Source organism: Struthio camelus, chromosome 20 (genome assembly GCF_040807025.1).
Source record: "Struthio camelus isolate bStrCam1 chromosome 20, bStrCam1.hap1, whole genome shotgun sequence".
NCBI lineage: Eukaryota > Metazoa > Chordata > Aves > Struthioniformes > Struthionidae > Struthio > Struthio camelus.
In genome coordinates this window covers 6,698,850-6,716,015 of record NC_090961.1, presented here as the reverse complement: position 1 = coordinate 6,716,015, position 17,166 = coordinate 6,698,850, and the positions used below count along the sequence as shown (strand labels likewise).

The window sequence follows — 17,166 nt, the reverse complement described above, 5'->3', positions numbered from 1 at the left end:
CTTTTTTTTTTTTATTAAACCTGTTTTTTATTTAAATGAAAAATTTGGGTCTATCCCCCAAGTCCCCGGACTTTCCACTCCCCAATGAAGAGATGCTAACGCCTTCACGGCCGCAGGGCACCCTGGCCGTCATCGCCACGAGCACTGAGAAGTTAGCTGCCCGTTTCCCTGAAAGAAAAACTGTCACTTGGGATAATTTAAAAACACTTTTATTATTTCTTATTTCAAAATCTTGCCCTCAGGTTACCTCACATCACGTTTCCTGGGGACACGTGGCTCTCACAGGCCTCAGGCCTCTTCACCTACCGCCACACTGGCCCCATCCGAAGACGGCTGAACATGAGATTTTCCTCACGTTCACGCAATTACAACCTGATCCAGTTTCCTTATTCTTTACAACTAAAATACAATGCAATGAACTGCTGTAGAAATAAGTCCAGAGGGAGGAAAAGATACAAAACAACACTGCGCACCATAAAATAAAAAGTGTAACCTCCATTACTCGGTATTTGCTGTCATTCCTAGCACAGATGAGACGACCCAAGCTATGCTGTGGCCAGGCACAGCTAATGCCAAGATTTCTCCCGGCATCCGTCTGCACTCAGAAGCTGGGCCCAAGAGCAGCAGCACTGAACGTGCTACTGGGGTATCTTACACGCTCTGCACAGCAAAAACCCTTGGGAACAAACAAGAAGTCTCTTACGAAGCTGATTATAGCAAACTGGCTTGAACCTTTTCCCTTACATTTACAAGCCAAACAGCACTGCTGCCTTTACAAGGTCTCTTTCTTTGTATTTTTTAAGAATATGTAAGAATCTGTAAACAAGCCTGACTTCCCACTAAAAAATGCCAACCAGAAAGCTCATGTTCTTAAAAAAAGAAGTTTTATAACTGAAAATAAATTATACAAAAGATTTTACTGACTGAAGAGTTCACAATCACCTGCAAACTGATTCACTACAGGATCACAACAAGAAAAGCCTTGTAGTTAACACCAGCATGTGAAGGCAGTGATTCCCACCCCCTCCACGAGTCACTGACACAAGATCCTGTGCTGGTGGAAAATAACAGCTCCTGCAAAGACTTCAGACCGCGCTCTCATCAGTATCGCCTATTCATCTTCTTGAATTTCTCATAGTGATAATCGTCTGTTGCTTTTTCATTGGGTGGACGTTTGCGATTTGGAGGAGACCCTTCAAAAGAAATACAAGAAAATATTATTTCCTGTCCTTTCACGTATGTAACAGAAAGGAGGAGACATTTCCTTAGCACTACCACTTCCCCTGTGAACTCCTCTAAAGCCACACAACTGACATCCTCTTGCTGCGTGAAATCTGGTTATTCCCTTAGCAGTCAATGCTCCTTAACCCAGCATCCCTAGCTACTCCAGCTCTCTCATCACACCCTCAGCAATCAGATTTGTCAATGTTTCAATCTTGACCTTGGACAGCCTTGGATATCTGTAAAGACATCTTCCATCCAGATGTCTTCATGCGTAACCTAGCAGGGGAGCCAGACCCTCCCATGGGACTTCAAATACAGACTGCTCCACTCCTCCGCTACTTCAGCATCCCCATATTTAAGAGAAGGCAAGCAGAGCCTCATCACTCTGTGCAAGATCCCTGAAGAGTTTCAGTATCTCCACTTAAAAAAATATATCAGATTAGGAACTTACGCTCAGGTTCTGGCCTCTCTGTATCCCCCACTCTCAGTGGACGGGGCTTTGGTTCTTCTTTATTCCTTCTCACTGGTGCATTTAGCTCCTCATGATAAACTGAGAAAAGGAAGACATCAGATACAGAATATTATGGTTATTCAGTAGTGTAATTCGGATGCACATACCTCTATAGCATCTGTTACAACTAAGCAGAAACAACGCAACCTCAGAACAAGCATTCTTGTAATCGGTTCTATGAGTAATCGATACACGCAAGATGGGATCCACCAAACTTCAGTAGCACTAGTTCATCAAAAGTGGTTGTAAGACTCTTCATTTCCTTTGGAACACACAAATCTGACTCTAAATCACCCCTGCAGGCGTGGTTAGACACAGCAGAAGGCTGCCTTTCCTCCAGATGGCTGCAGTATGAGAGGCTCTCCAGGAAATTAATTCCCATCTCCTGTCTAGTAAAATCTATGTTTGCTTGACCACCTGTCTGCTTTGGCAACCTACAGAATGGCTTCTCTCAATTGTAAACCATCATTTATAATCACAGACTAGGCAGGCATTTCTAGCACATGTTCAAGATATAACTTAAAGAAAAAGTCTTGAAATTTATGAGGCACAGTCAAGAGACTGTCAAGGGAGTTCGAGAGCAGAAGGTTAAGCCATAAGTAATACGTCCTTCTCTTTCTTGCTGACGGATAGGAAAAATGGGCCATGCCAGATGGGGTCTTTATGAGCATCGCAGAAACATGAATCGGACAGCTGTTTGTGCTGATACATGAATTAATTTCTCCTGCATCTGACTGCATCCCAACTGACTCCTGCTCTTCTGCTGAAGAGCAGGTCACATCTGGGTCAAGAGAGCTATGTGAGACTTACATCTGTTGTGCTGGACATAGTTGACAGCCATGTTTGTGGGAACAAAGGAAGTTTCACTGTCTTTCTTCTTGTTCTGTTGCTCTGCCAGCAGCTTAGCCTTGGCCTCTTCAGTTGAGATGATGTTTTTTATTTTTGCACTAAAAGAAAAGCAAAGAAAAAATACTCATTCATATTTACAAAGGGCGGCAGGCAGAGAAGTTGTTCTAAGTGGATGGATTTGGGTACAATAATAGCACTGCTGTTGCACCTGATGAGTTTTTTTTTTTTTTTTTAAGAGAGGAGGCAGGGCTACAAAAACAGATGCTTTGTTACAATGGGAAAAGGGAAACTCAAATCTTTATCATATCCTCTTTCAGTGCAGGGCATAAACTGATCCTCCAAGAAGCTGCTAGATTGCGCTCACAAAAATCAAGAGCTTCTTTCCGTAAGTCAGCTATGGTCCTGTGCTGGAGCAGCCCTAGACACTGCGTAGCACATGCTGTTCTAGATATTGTGCTAATCAAGAACAAGGCTCAGTCCCATCACTGGGCCAAGCTGAGGATGTATAATCCAGATATGCCACTGCCTTGCCAATCAACAGTTTCTAGTCACAGGACTCTCTGGCAATTCAGGCCATAACTAACGGATCCGTGAACTACATACTCAATTCCCAGGTCCACTTCAGGAATGCCACTCAGCATCTGGTTGGACAGCATCTCTTCAGTCTTCTTGGCAGAGGAGACACGGATGTTCTCTGGCAGCTCGTACAGAGAGTCCTCGGCATTCTTAAGCTTCACCTTCTGTTCCTCATTCTCCACAATCCCCTTCCTCTTCTTCAGCTCAGTCTCAATGTACTTCATCCTGAACACCAGCACACAAGGGACACGTGGTATTTAGTTATGTTTTCTGTACTCTGTTCCAGCACTGCTGAGCACAGCTGCATCACTATCACAGCAGCTAGGGGAGAGGAATGAATAATCACTCCAAAACCACTCAGCTAATATAAACTGCAACAAGTAAAACATTTGCTACTCTGTCCAAGAAAAGATCAGATCCTCCAAGGTCTGCCACAACCAGCAGAGAAGGCCACCACTGGTATATAATGCCATGATGCCACCATGCTAGCTGGCTGGTCAGCACCTCCCAGCTTTGTTCAAGAAACAGCCTTCTCCAGTCTGGCAGCCAGAAGGTGCAACAGTAAATGAAAGTTTCAGGAAGGAGGAGGAAGATGTTTTGGGAACTCTTACTGTCCAAGACAGAAGGGGGGAAAAAAAACAACAACAACAAAAAAAACCTGTGAGAGGATCACAGGTCCAGATTCAGCACCACAGACACAACGCAGAACAACTTACATGTCAGCGTCTTCATCTCGCCTGTTGGTTTCAGCTGAGAAGGAAGTTCCCAAGTTCAGATCTTCCTCTTCATTAATCCTAAATGGAAATCACAATGTAACAGTTGTTTTATAAACTAATTTGACATATTACGATAAGGGTAACTAGCCAAGCTGCGTTATATTGATATTATAATAATATAATTAATGACAATATATAGTGAACATAACTGCATAATATAATACATAATATATTGTTATAATAATATAATTGATACAGTTATATTATTCTTCAAAACAATGCATCATTTGGTTAATTCACTAGTAGCTGTGATTAGAGACCAGTCCAAAAAAGGTTTTCGGAGCTCATATACACCCACTTGTCCTTGCCCCGTTCTTTCAGCTTCTTCATGTCCACCATCCCACCAGATTTTATCTTAAATGGGTCATCCTGTAAAACATGAAATGAGAAATCCTGAAGCGTTCCTCTAGTTTTAGGCTAGTCTTCAAAATCTGGATAAAAACACAGAAAACTTACAGGTTTTAAGATGTGACCATCAGTCCTATCCCCGACTGGACTCACAGTGTGGTCCTGTCCACTGGACCACACTGATGTTTTCACATCACTATGTGAAACTGAGGTGATGAAAAGAATCTAGCACTTACCACAAGCGTTGCTTCTTCTTGCAGCTTCTCCCCAACAAGCAGAGCTGCAGCACTAGTCAACCAGATACAGAAGGTAAATAAAATTCAGTAGAAGGAAAATATTACCAACACTACTGTGTTTTTTTACTTTTCTCTAAATCTATCAGACAGCCTCAAACGCTTTAGTAATACAAAACTGTCAGGCTTCCTAATCCCGCTCTATGGATAGAGGAACTATGACTGTCTCTGAGAGGTAAGAAGTTAAGGCAGACAGATTTAAGTGACTTACAGTGAGTCACCAGAATAAGGAACAGAGCTCATTGCTGGTGCACATTTCAACTCACCAGTCAGTGGCACTAGATGAGAAAGGGGAGAGGGAATTTAGGACAGAAGAGATGTGAGACAGTCCAGTGTAAACCCTGTATCACTCTGTAATATGTACAGTACAGATGAAGTGGCCAATACAGCAAATCTCTGATGACATGATTCAACGTAGAGGGCAAAAGCAAGGCAATGTGGTAATTTGATAAGAAGACAATTCATGTTAAATCCCAATCTTAATCTTTTTCTTCATGGCTGGGATATAGACCAGATTTGCACGCTGTGTCACTATACCTAATATACCCTCTTTTCCATCTTCAGGCTTTAATATAAGAAGTCCTCTGCCTAAAACACACTTTTGGTGCTGTTGGCCAGGTAGCTATTTCTACTGAAAGAAGGCAAATAACAGCAGAGAAGTTTACTGTTACGTTACGCCATCAGACAAAACACAAGTTCACCTCCTTCGTACTATATCCCTTACCTCACCCCATTGGGTCGTTTTCTGAGGCTCTGAACTTCTTTGGCTTCCTCAAGTTTTAACCTGGAGAAAAAAACATTCAGCTTAGGACTTTATGCTTTGGGTTTAATTAAGAATCAACATTTTCTGCACTTAACACAGGAACTTCCAGACAGACTTTGCCCTAAACCTCTGCATATGAGTGTCCACTTTTCTGGTTACAGATTAGAATGACGTATATTTTCCATTTCATTTTATTTAAGCAATTCCATTTATTTAAGCAATCAGAAGAACCACGTGGCACCTACCGGGATATGTCCCTTCAACATATCTTCCCTCAGCTGAGGAAAGAAGCATCCAAACACTGAAAGACTTTAATTTGAGGCCAATATGGGAAGAAAGAGCCAAGCATTATTGTTCCTGTACTTAGTCTGTTAAGATCCCCAGCCAGTATTTTCCTCAGAGTAAAACAAAGAGGGTCACCAAATCAGAATTTCATTAAATAAGCGTGGGACCCTTTCAATCCTCCAACATTTCACATTAGCTAATAAAATAACACAGTCATTTCTCAGAGGAAGGGGCAACTAATGAAGCAGCTGATTAGAGCGAAACTAGCAGCAGCTTCAAGTGAATGTAGAAAAACTGAGTGGTCATCAAAACACACCGCTACGGGAATGGCTCAGAAAAAAGTTGCATTGTTAAGTATCAATATATGGATGTCTATATATGGACTTACATGCATTCTTAATTTCTTCAGATATTTCAATCTCCCTTAATCATACATACTTTCAATATCTACCATGAAATATGCATCATAAAATATTTTTCAGAGATAAAATAACAAGAAAAATCTTGCGTGGAATGCAAAGATCTGAAAATAAAACGGACTATCAGTGAGCGCCCATTTCCAAATGGTAGAAGTGGAAGAGAAGTAACGCGTAAAAATGGCGCACAAAGACAGCAAGAGGGCTGGTGCCAAGGGAGAGGCCTCAGGAGAGTCTGTGTTAGTCAACAGTGACTGGATACTGTTCTAGCTGGCTCCCATTCCCTTAAAGTACGGCCTCTCCGGTTGTCTTGACTAATTGGGTTGACAAACTACAAATGCAACCGTTTTCTTGTCTGGAACGTCTCAAAGGAAGGGAGAAGCCAGACGGGAACAGCTGGCAGCAAAGCAAAGGTTGGACAACAAATATTAAAGCTGTAACACACCCACCAGAGCGGGCCTAACGCTTCTCAGCGCGGCCGGAGCCCCTGCCAAGTACAGACCCCCCCTGCACTGCAGGGCGAAGGGAGCGTCGCCAGCACCACCGGGATGTCCCTGCATCGCGGCCCTGCCAGCGCCCGGCCGGGGGGCTCAGCTCCGGCAGCGACGCAAAGGACGGTGGCGCCGCAGGCCTGCGCGCCGGTCCATCGCGCTGTGAGGCGACGCCGCGACGGGCACGAGGCGACGCCGCGCCGCGACGGCACGAGGTGGCAGTGTAGCGCGATGATGTGATATGACAGTGTGACACGGCAGCGCGACGCCATGATGTGATGCGACAGTGTATGGCGATGATGTGACACGATGGCTTGACGCGACAATGCGGCAGGACGACGCGACACGACAACACGACACGATGAGGCGACGTGATAACGTGACGTGACAGCGTACGGCGATGATGCGACGCGATGGCGTGACATGACGACGCGACAGGACAACGTGACAGGACGGCGCGACACGACACGACAGCGCGACACGACACGACGGCGCGACGTGATGATGTGACGCGACAGTACACGGCAATGATGCGTCGCGATGGCGTGACACGATGATGCAATAGGACAACGCGATAGGATGATGCGATGCGACACGACGGCGCGACACGACGGCGCGACACGACGCAAGCCCCTTCCACGCAGCTGCGCTGGTCTGCGTCCCTCCCACCCCGCCCACGGGGACACTCGGCCTGTCCTGCGTGGCCGGGGGAGCCCCGCCGGTGGCAGCGCCCGGGCGCGGGGCTCCTCTCCTGTCAGCGACGCCCCGGCCGCCATGTTACAAGCCGCCGGCGCGTCCCCCCGCGGCCGCAACGGGCTCCCGACCCACCTGACCTCCTCGGCCACCTGCTCGTCCTCCTCCTCCTCCTCGGAGCCCGCCCGGCGGCGGCGGAAGGACTTCTTGGCCGGCATGGCGCCGCGCTGCCCCCGTCCGCTGCCCGGCGCAGGGCGCGCGGCGACGGCGTCACAGGGCGGCGCCGAAGCCGGCGGTCGCCGCCTGCCCTGAGGCGCTGAGGGCAGGGGCGCCCTCCCCCTGTGCCGGTATAGAGAGAGAGAGAGGGACATAGATACACACACGCAGACACATATATATTCTGATATCCGTCTTCAGCGGCGCCCCCCCCCCTCTGGCCACCGCTGAGAGGCTTTCGGAGAGGTGAGTTACAGCAGGAGCTGCGAGGCGTCGCTGCTCCCCCCCCCCAGGCCGGCTGTGACCGGCGCGGCGCCGCCTGGCCGCCTCCCCCCCCCCAGCTATTCACCTCACGGCGTTTTCCACTCTGGGGGCTCCGTGGGGTTTGGCGGAGAGGCCGCCTCAACCCCCTTCCAGGTTTTGGCCACGTTTTGTCTCACTTCGCCGCTCACCCCCCCCCCCAGACTTGTCCCCGCTTCGAGTGGAGGTAGCGGACCCCGAGTCCGCCCCGTGTGGCGGCGTCCGTACCGCGCCGTGCGGCCGTTGGCAACGCTGGAGCGGGCGGCGGGCGAGTTTGGCTTCTCGTCGGGCTTCGCCGCCTGGGGGGGGGGGGGGGGGGAAGGGAAACTCATGACAAGCAGGGTCTCGCTGTTAAAGGTGATTTTAAGTCCCAAGGGCGGCTTGGTTCGTGGCAGCGCCCTGCTGGCGTTGGCTTTCGCAGGCTGAGGCGCGGCTCGGCGCTCTGCAGGACGGGGCCGGCTCCGTGCTAGGCGCAGTGTAGTAACTGTTATCTTTGCGGCGTGCCGAAGGCTCGGATAAAAGGTGTTTTTACAAGTACGTGTTGTCACATAGCCTCTGTTTTGTAAACCTCCCCGCTGGTTGGAACAGTACGTTTCTTCTCCCCCCCCCCCCCCCCTTAGCCGGGGTCAAACCCTGGCTGCGCTGAAGCGCGGGGGCAACTTCGCCTCTGCTGCCAAACTGAGATTTTATTTTTTATGTCGTATTTTTTGGCCGCCGAACCGTGGCGGTGGAGGTGCGGCGGTGCCGCACATCAGCTGAAGGCAGGCAAGAAGCCCGCGCCCGGGGGCGGCGGTGGTAGAACAGCTGCGACGAGAAATCGGGGCGTAGTTATTTGGGGGAGAGGGGGAAACGGCTTAAAATGATGCCCGCGTGCCCTGCCGAGCGGGGGCTCCTCCGGCGGCGCCGCCGCCGCCCGTTACGCGCTGCCACCGCCCGTGAGGGGCACGGAAATGCCTCCGCCGGGGCCGCCTCCGCCGCGGCCCGGCCCCCGGCCCCTCCCCCGGGCTGGCGCCGCCGCCGCCGCCGCCTCGCCGCGCTGCTCGGGGCGCCGCCGCCGGACCGGGCCGGGCTGGGCCGGGCCGGAGGGCGCGGCCTAGCGCCGTCGCCGAGCCCGAGGCGCGGCGCATCGCGCAGGTGAGTGGGGGCCGCGGCGGGGCAGCGCGGCCCGGCCCGGGCCGATGATGCAGCATCGCCGGGGGAAGGGGAAGGGCCGGGGCCGGGCGCTGCCCGCCGCGACACGGCTGCCGGGGGCGGCGGCGCGGCGTTGCCGTGCGGGAACGGGCCCTGCGGCCGCGGAGCTCGCCCCGGCCAGCGCCGTCCTGGGCTTAACTTCGCTCACGTTTAAAAAACGTGGCTATTGTTAAAAGAGGAGTTTCACGCGTGTTTTGGGGCGGGGGGGCTGTTGTGCTTGAGGAGCTGTGTACCCGTGAGGAAACGTTCCCAGAGCTGTCATTTCTTAAAAGCTGCATTCCACAGAGGTGGTGTCTTTTTTTTTTTTTTCTGGTGACCTCCAGAAATAAAATGCAGTTTCCTTTGTCTGTTCTAAGTAAAACATCTGGGTTTCCAAACATGATGCGGTGCAAACCTCGAACAAATTGGAAATGCCTGTTTTCCGATTTCTTTGTTGTCACTAGGCCAGTTCAGTAAACATTTCCTACCTCAGGGTCTCAGATACAAGACACTGCTAGTAACAGCTGCAGATAGCTATTTATCTTGGTAGTTATGCAATATGAGCGAGCAGATACATTAAGTGTTTTGTGGCTGAGCGGTACAAAGATTTCCTTTTACTCATACAAAAATCTAGTCCATGGACTGTACCTTTTTAAATCTGCATGTATCAGAAATTCTTAAAAGCGGACTGCAAACTAAAAACAAAAGTGTGCAGCTTTGAGCAGAAAAATTAGAAATATGTTATTGCATAGGGCAGAGACACTGGTTTTTGGCAGCAATTTCAGAAACTGAAAGTAGGTTGCAGCTACTGTGGGACTGTTCTGACATGTTCCTGTACTGTTCTTCCACAGAGCTTCTTGAGAAAGGCTGGCTGAAGGAGTACCTGTGTTGAGGTAACTGCTTTTCCCATCGCACGCAATACGTTCTGACAAAGTGAAGCTTCCTGTCAGTGCTTTTATTATTAAACTCCTGGTTTCTTGAGGAACAATGAAGAGCTGTATGTTCCAGCTAAAGCTCTCAGGGCAGAGTCTTGGGGAGGTAGAGATTTGATAATTGTTTCCCAACAGTTACAGCTTGAACCTTCTCTGATTCATTCAGGCAGGGCTGAGAGGTGAACATGACCTTTTTCCTGTTTTATTCAAAAAGAGAAGCTCGAAATGAGAAGATCAGCATCCAGTGGTGGAAAATTTTAAGGCATATTTTCAATTTTAAATAGGTGACTGGTCCCATAGAATTCAGTAAAACCATCCACATCCACAAGACTGTACTGAGCACAGTGTGCTCCAAAAACAGTTCCCGTTTAGCTTAAGCTGGTAAAGATTAAGGGGCCTAGAGTTAATTTTAAAAATATCCTGTTCATTAGGCTTTCTGTGTCCCCAGGGTACGGATAAAGAATCAAGGAAGGCAAAATAGCAAAGATGGCACTACTATTTTTTTTTTTTTTAAGTTGGACCAGCTGATGCATTTGGAAAAAGAGGTCAGTTTTGATGAAGGGACTCGGAGCCTGAAAGTGTCCTATTTCTATGTGTTAGTCAAAGATACTATGGCTTTGTCACTTGTCTTAAATCAAGATGTTACGCGACATTATTTGGCTTCTCTGTGAAGCTGCATGAAATTGTTCAGTAGTCTGTTAAGCATCTCTTCACAGATTAGAGTTCCTCGTTACAACCACAGCAGCCTTTTCTAGCATTTGGAATGACTCCTTCCCTCTCCAGTTTTGCTTCACTACTCCAGTTTGTTGAGTTCCAAAGAGTGCTGGAAAAATATTGTTATAAAATTATCCTTGAGGCCTGTGTTCTGCCAAGGCAAGGTGCTAGGCAAGCTTTTCAGCTCCTAGGATAACTGTTGCTGAAATGGCTTATTCGTTTATTGTTTTGTTACTGTCAGTGATTCAGAGCACATAGCACTGGAAATTTTCCAGTGTCCTCAAAATGTGAAAACAAAAGAGGGAGGTGACCATGCTGCTGGAGTTGTTAACTCAAAGTTAATCGAAATTCTCAACCTTTTTCTTTTTTTTTTTTAATGATATAGGCTTTTTATATCTGCTTGGTTTCCAGCCAATAGTAATAGTGTGGATCCTGGCCTGTGTTGTTAATATCACTTTTTTTTTTTTTTTTTAAAAACAGTCACAATTGAGGTTCCCTAAACTATGCTTACGAAGCACAAACTCTTTTTGTCTCCTTTTATTACTGCACCTTACTGAGACATGTTTAAAGTTTTTCGTATGTCCATGGACCACCATGAAAGTGTTTATTGTGCACGTAAACATGCAGATATGAGAATTATGGGACTCATATTTTTAGAAATATATTTGTTTATTGGTAAATTCCCCAGAGACTGAAGATCAGTTATCAGTGTTATTGATGTTTTAAGTCTGATTCCCTCTTGCTCAGGTTAATTTGAAACAATAATCGTATTTCTAGTGATTGATAAAGTAATATAATAAATAACTAAATGTTGTCTTCAGATCAGCACAGTATAGGTAGCATGGAGTCCCTAGACACCACATGCCAAAGTACTTGTGTCTTGAGCTGCAGGTTTCTTTGATTTTTTTAATCCAAGTTTCATGCAAACAAGCTCATTAGATTTGTATCTCTTTGTCCTGCATGTTAATGTTTGACAAGATCACCGCATTTGTTTTCACATACTACCTGCTGAGCTAGGATGTAAAATCCAGTTTCTAGAGGAGAAAGTCTAGTTTTAATCAGCCTACTCTCAGTTTAATGGAGTACAGTGTGTGCATGGTATGTAAGGCCAGTGAAGTTATGCAAAATGTGTAGGAACTAATGGGAATTTTTATTTACTGCTTTTAGGGCTCTTCATCATTCAAAGATGCTATGGGATCCAGACAGTCTGTGATTTTTGAGATTAAGAAGAAGAGTGCACAGCGTGTCACTGTACTGCTGTTTTAATTTTGAGATGTGAGTTTACCATTTACAGCAAATCCATCTCTTTGGCTTGATAGCATACCTGAAACTGAGTTGGCAGCTGTACTCCTGCAGTTATGTCTGTGTATTTAGCACCTTTATGCATTTTTGAAAACGTCCATCCCACATTTTAGAAATTACTAGTGTTATTCATGTGTTTCCTTCTCTCCCTGCCAATGCTGTGCTCACTTACCTACGATATCATAATACTACCACTCAATAGTAGGTCAGAGCTGTGCTAGCTGACCTCCCTGGGTCCAAGTTTAGATTTGTTTTGACCTCTTTTAATCCTAAAGATGGATTTCTTAATCTCTAATATACTAACATTTGAAGCAATCTTACCTTCTTATGGTCTATGAGAGCAAATCTGACATGTAACTGAACTGAACTATCCTTTCCTGTCCTAGAATCTTTCTGCTGCCAAGTGAGCCTTGGTGAGAATGGGGGATACAAGAGATATCTGTCCTCACCTGGATTCCATAGGAGAGGTGACTAGGGACGATCTGCTGCTCAAATCCAAGGTACAGGATGTTCTGGTTGTTGTTCCGTTCCTTTTTAGCTTCTGTGAATGGCTATGCGTGTTTGCTTTGGGAAGGAAATGCTGCCAGTCTCCATAGGTGAGAAATGGAAAGTCTTCCTCCTGTACTGATATACCTTGCAGGTGTCCCATAAAGTAAGCCTTTGTTAATCCCATCTGGGGTATTTCTCACTGTCATTTTATCCTGCTCAAATATGTCACTTATCTAACACATTGCAAAGTGTATATTTAATTGGAGGTGTAGTTTTAAGAAACAAAATACTGTGAGGTAGAGGTTGGGAGGACTGTCTCATAGAGAACTTTCTCACTCTTGAAGGAGTAGATTACTTAAAAACAAACCAAGAAAAAACAAACAAACCTTTTATCATGGTTGCAGGGAACTTGCCAGTCTTGTGGAGCTGTGGGACCAAATCTCTGGGCTTGTCTTCAGGTAAAAATAACTTGCTATTTGTGTGCATGATACAGTGGGACTTCTCTTTTAAAATTTCTGAATATCATAGGAATGTGTTGTACTTAAAACAACAACAAAGCTGGAAGCCAAGGTGGGGTCACAGTAGACATATCTACCAGTTTTTGATGAAATTCTGAGAAAAAGGTTCCCTAGACTAAATACTAATGCTGTCAGAATATGCCAAGATATAACAGTTCTCTCCTCATAGGTGATTTCCCTCTGGTAGTCCGAGTAGGAATAAACATAACGCCCAGCACTGACTGACTGGCTGGGTCCTGCTTCTGCTGGCAACTGTCACAGGAGGCTGCAGGTGTGAGAACCTGGAAGACATTACTCGGAGCAATGAGGCAGAAAGGAATGACAAAGGGCTCTCTCGAATAGTTGCAATCTTGGAACAGAGTCAGAATGCCATCTTGTTTGAAACAGGCCAGGTTCAGATATAGCGTAACTGGACCTTTTTTGGCCATAGCGGAGCTTGACTCACATAGGCCAGCTTTTTTTTCTTGATCCCTGTCACCCTGACTGTCAGCAGGGGTTGGGGAGAAGTGTTTCTTGGTTGCTTGTGAACCCTGTGCAAGCAGAATTGCTAAAGCAATGAAAGTCTCTTATCTCCATGTGCCTGCACACTGCAGCCACTCTGAAGCGAGGGATTTGTCAGCCTTCTGAAACAGATGGATGATGGAGAGATTTTCAACAACATTACCAAGTCACTCACTTAAAAAGCGAGAGTAAAAATGCTGGGCGTAGAGTCCTGAGGTCGTTTCACAAGAATCATTAGCTTGGAAAGGATAATAAAGAGCACGGTTGAGAAGGGCCTAAGTTATAGACAGTACAGCTGGTTGGGTGACGTTGCAGTTTAGGATAGCATGTGTGTGTACTATGATCATAACACTTATAATCTCTCCTGTTATGCCACAAACATACATGGTAATTTTCAACAATGCAGATGAGATTCCCTTAGCTAAAGAAGTTGCAGTTCTTGTCAGTGTCATTTTGTTGCTTTTGTTAGATATATTTTAGGTAACTTTTCTGCCCAGTCACTGATACAGTCCACCAGTACTCCTGGAACTGTTGCTGTGAGGCAGAAGGAAGGAAAATATCACTGAGTTTTTTTTCTTATCCGTAAACACTATAAGCAGCAGCTGTGGATTGTCCAGTGTCTATCTCTTTCCCAAACAGCTGCTCCTGTTCATCCCGGCCCATTATTATGGGGACTCACCTATTTTGGAAAGATCACTCTTGTATGAGGTGCTGTGTGGTCTAGAGCAGTGGTTCCTAAACTTTTTCTACCACAAGAATATGGTGTTTTGCTAAAGTTTTTGGATTCCTTTTCACTTCCCACCTAGGGTTAGACAACGCTTTGACTTTTCAGAACTGGTGATCTGGTCTCCAAAGGGGATGGAATGGGCGGTAGCTCTGTTGCTGTTGTTCACCTTCCTCCACCATCGCTTTCTGCTCAGGTCTTGCCACTTCTTCCTTCCTTTCTTAGCAGAAGTAGAGAGAGTACAGTGCAGCAGGGGAGCTCTCTGTGCTGCAGTCCCCCCTCTCCTTTCTTGAAGATGTTTATGTGCCATCTAATGTAGAAGATTCTACAGTGGACCTCTATTACCTGTACGAGGCTCACCCTCCATCCCAAGGACCTCATTTGGCAAAACATTTTGCTGTAGCTGTCAAAGACTGTGACAGGTTTTGTGATGCCTGCTTTTCAGGGAGCATTCCTCAGTATATGAAGACTGAGAGAGGCTTTAGCTAATGACACTGCAAAGACTCACTATTCATAGAAGTATCATTTCTAGTCCTTTTCAAAGCATACTTGTTAAAAAGGAAGGAAAAAACCCAAGGTGCTTAACTCAGGTTTGCTGGGGAAGAAGAGAATAACAGGATGACTGTAGAATCACTGGTCTTCTTTCATCAAAGGATCTGAATTTCATTGCGTGCCAGGGAGTGATGCGATTTTTACACTGAAACATCTAGCTGTTTGGAGACTGGTGTGCTCATTGTACCTATGCTCTCTTCTGTCACTAGGTTGGTTGTCCTTATGTTGGTTGTGGGGAATCCTTTGCTGACCACAGCACACTTCATGCACAGGTGAGCATTTCTCTGTTGGCCACCTTAAGACAGAGCTGGATTTTTCCCATTACCTAATTCTAATCTGTCCTATTCTGATAGTTTTGTGCTTCCCTTTGAGTTTAGCTGTCAACATATCATGTTCGTTGTTTGACCTTTTAATTTTTAGGCCAAAAAGCACAACCTGACAGTGAACCTGACCACTTTCCGGGTCTGGTGTTACGCTTGTGAAAAGGAGGTGTTCTTGGACCAGCGGCTGGCAACGCACACTCAGTCACCGCCAGTAAAATTCACGGAACCGGTAGGTCTGTTTGACAACGTGGCAGGAGAGCGTAGCTCAGTGGGCCTGAATGCTTGGCAGGGTTTTTGTTTACTTGTTGCAAAATTAACCAAGAAGTTTTCACTATTGTCCGGGCCTTCATTATGATAGGAACTCTTTCACTGAAAGTGTCTACTTGTAGTCAGAGGATCAATAGGCTTGCCTTATATAGGATCTCCCAGCAAGACGACTTCCAAATTACTTGAATATCCGTGCTTTTTGTTTGTCCTTTTTTTTTGTTTTTAATCTTTTCTAGCCCTTTCCAGGAGGCATCTGTTTCTAGGAGGAACCACAACTGTCACATCTCTATTTTCACTGCATGGTCCTTCAAATTTTTTTAGCTGCCAGATTAGAAACACATGTACTAGTGACATTACTGCGTATTCTTGATGCCCCTTGTGTCATATGTAGCGGAAGCAGTAATGGGACTATTTCTACTCCCTCCTTGCGTTAGTGAGAAGGGTAGAGAGTGCAATTGGTCCTTCTCTTCCCAACGCGCTTTCTGTAACGGCAGGCTAGATGTATGTATACAGATAACATCTCTCACAACCCATCTTTTAGAGCAATCCTCTCACCGATGCTCTATTTCTGTGTCTTTAATCTAGGACTCTCCATTGCCTGCTCACCCTTTGAAAGCTGTTCCTATTGCAGTGGCTGATGAAGGTGAATCTGAATCAGAGGATGATGATTTGAAACCAAGAGGTAACTCTGCACCCAGCTGATGAAAAGGCGGGGAGAGTAGCTCTGCAATCTGTAGGGCCTGCCTTGAGAGGTCCCTAGTTTCAATAAGAACAGGGCGTGGAGCCTGCCTAGAAAGAGCCATATTCCCTCTCCTTTGGGGGAGGATTGTAGAATGCAGCAGTTCTAGAAAGTCTTTTGACAACGTCTCTTGTTTGTGCTTTAGGCCTTACTGGAATGAAAAATCTTGGGAACTCCTGCTACATGAATGCAGCACTTCAGGCTCTCTCTAACTGGTAGGCATTAGGGCCTTTCAGTAGAGTCTTTATACTAGACTTCACTAAACACCAGAATTGGCACTTCTGATCTGAGACCTTCATGAGTCATGCAAAGAGAAATCAGCCAGGCTAGATGCAGAAAAGGGAATGTGAAAAGTATGGTGTTTGTTCAGGGCAATAAAAGTTTTACAGTAGGAAACTGAGCTAACAGCAGACTTAAGGCTGCATATGAGACTCATGTTTCAATGAGTGCTGGAAGTAAAACTTCATAGTTTCCATTGTGAGAGAAAGGTATTTATCACATGGGAACATGTGCCACGTCTCTTTCATTTTCCCCAGTGATACAATTCTAACAACCCATATCCTAAAATATTCGATAGACGTCCTGCTGTGCAACTAACTCCAGGATCTCTTCTGTACATGGGGAACAGATTCAGATCAGCCCTTTCAATTTAATCAAGTTAGGAATCAAATCTGCGTTTAGAATCACTTCTTCCCTAATTAAAAAAAAATATTTTAAGTATGCTTTCAAAAAGTCATGCGTTTAAGTTTTGACAAAACCTCAAATGGAAGCAGAGGAGAAATTTCTGCCCACTGAATCTTCTTCTTTTTTCTTTTTTTCTTTTTCTTTTTTTTTTTCCCTCCCTGTAGCCCACCTCTCACACAGTTTTTTCTGGAGTGTGGTGGGCTAGTCCGTACAGATAAGAAACCAGCACTGTGCAAAAGTTACCAGAAGTTGGTATCTGAGGTCTGGCATAAGAAACGGTGAGTGATCGCCCTCCCCCCCCCCAATCTAAAAAAAGTTCCATACTTCCCCCGAGTTCCATACTTCTGTTTGGGCTGATGCCGTATTCAGAACCGAGGGAATTTGAGCTTCAGTGAGAAGTGCATCTTCTAAGGCAGTCAGTTCAAACCCTGCATAGATGGTATGCAAGGATTCTCCCATCTCTAGAAGACCCCATATCCTGCTATTGGTGATAGAGTGGGCATATTGATG

At 46.1% G+C, this 17,166-nt stretch overlaps 2 protein-coding genes across 8 annotated transcripts in view; one reads left to right on the top strand and one right to left on the bottom strand.

Annotated features, from left to right (window-relative positions):
- Window positions 1-193: 193 nt before the first annotated feature.
- C20H9orf78 (chromosome 20 C9orf78 homolog) lies at window positions 194-8,661 on the bottom strand. 2 transcript variants are annotated; one of them, XM_068914907.1, is made up of 10 exons: window positions 7,970-8,661; window positions 7,361-7,564; window positions 5,302-5,361; window positions 4,521-4,572; window positions 4,235-4,305; window positions 3,877-3,954; window positions 3,188-3,385; window positions 2,546-2,682; window positions 1,676-1,774; window positions 194-1,193 (listed from the first exon to the last, which is right to left on the bottom strand). In XM_068914907.1, exons 1-10 carry the CDS (start codon window positions 8,071-8,073, stop codon window positions 1,102-1,104), a joined length of 1,095 nt encoding a protein of 364 aa, XP_068771008.1. In that variant the 5' UTR covers window positions 8,074-8,661; the 3' UTR covers window positions 194-1,101. The 2 variants fall into 2 exon arrangements, with proteins under 2 accessions (XP_068771008.1, XP_068771007.1); XM_068914906.1 differs by lacking the exon at window positions 7,970-8,661 and having other exon boundaries at window positions 7,361-7,534.
- Window positions 7,548-17,166, top strand: part of USP20 (ubiquitin specific peptidase 20) — a 24,476-nt gene continuing 14,857 nt past the window's right edge. For 2 of the 6 annotated variants that reach the window (XM_068914863.1, XM_068914858.1), the window contains exons 1-10: window positions 7,548-7,687; window positions 9,763-9,804; window positions 11,725-11,832; window positions 12,246-12,359; window positions 12,753-12,806; window positions 14,853-14,915; window positions 15,064-15,195; window positions 15,819-15,915; window positions 16,118-16,187; window positions 16,821-16,934. In XM_068914863.1, the coding sequence (XP_068770964.1) occupies window positions 12,279-12,359; window positions 12,753-12,806; window positions 14,853-14,915; window positions 15,064-15,195; window positions 15,819-15,915; window positions 16,118-16,187; window positions 16,821-16,934 (611 nt within the window). In that variant the 5' untranslated portion in view covers window positions 7,548-7,687; window positions 9,763-9,804; window positions 11,725-11,832; window positions 12,246-12,278. Of the gene's footprint in view, window positions 7,688-8,763; window positions 8,876-9,762; window positions 9,805-10,291; window positions 10,389-11,724; window positions 11,833-12,245; window positions 12,360-12,752; window positions 12,807-14,852; window positions 14,916-15,063; window positions 15,196-15,818; window positions 15,916-16,117; window positions 16,188-16,820; window positions 16,935-17,166 lie in introns of those variants that run through there. The other 4 variants (XM_068914861.1, XM_068914862.1, XM_068914864.1 and 1 more) reach the window with 4 other exon arrangements.

What these genes read in the sequence shown, in the direction of transcription:
- C20H9orf78 (XM_068914907.1), bottom strand. Translation starts at nt 8,073, where the DNA reads ATGAGTTTCCCTTCCCCCCCCCCCCCCCCCCAGGCGGCGAAGCCCGAC. An exon ending in AAACGACCCAATGGGGTGAG is followed by an intron (nt 4,573 to 5,301) that starts GTAAGGGATATA and finishes CTGGTTGACTAG; the next exon opens with TGCTGCAGCTCTGCTTGTTG. An exon ending in GAAGTGGACCTGGGAATTGA is followed by an intron (nt 2,683 to 3,187) that starts GTATGTAGTTCA and finishes CTTTTCTTTTAG; the next exon opens with TGCAAAAATAAAAAACATCA.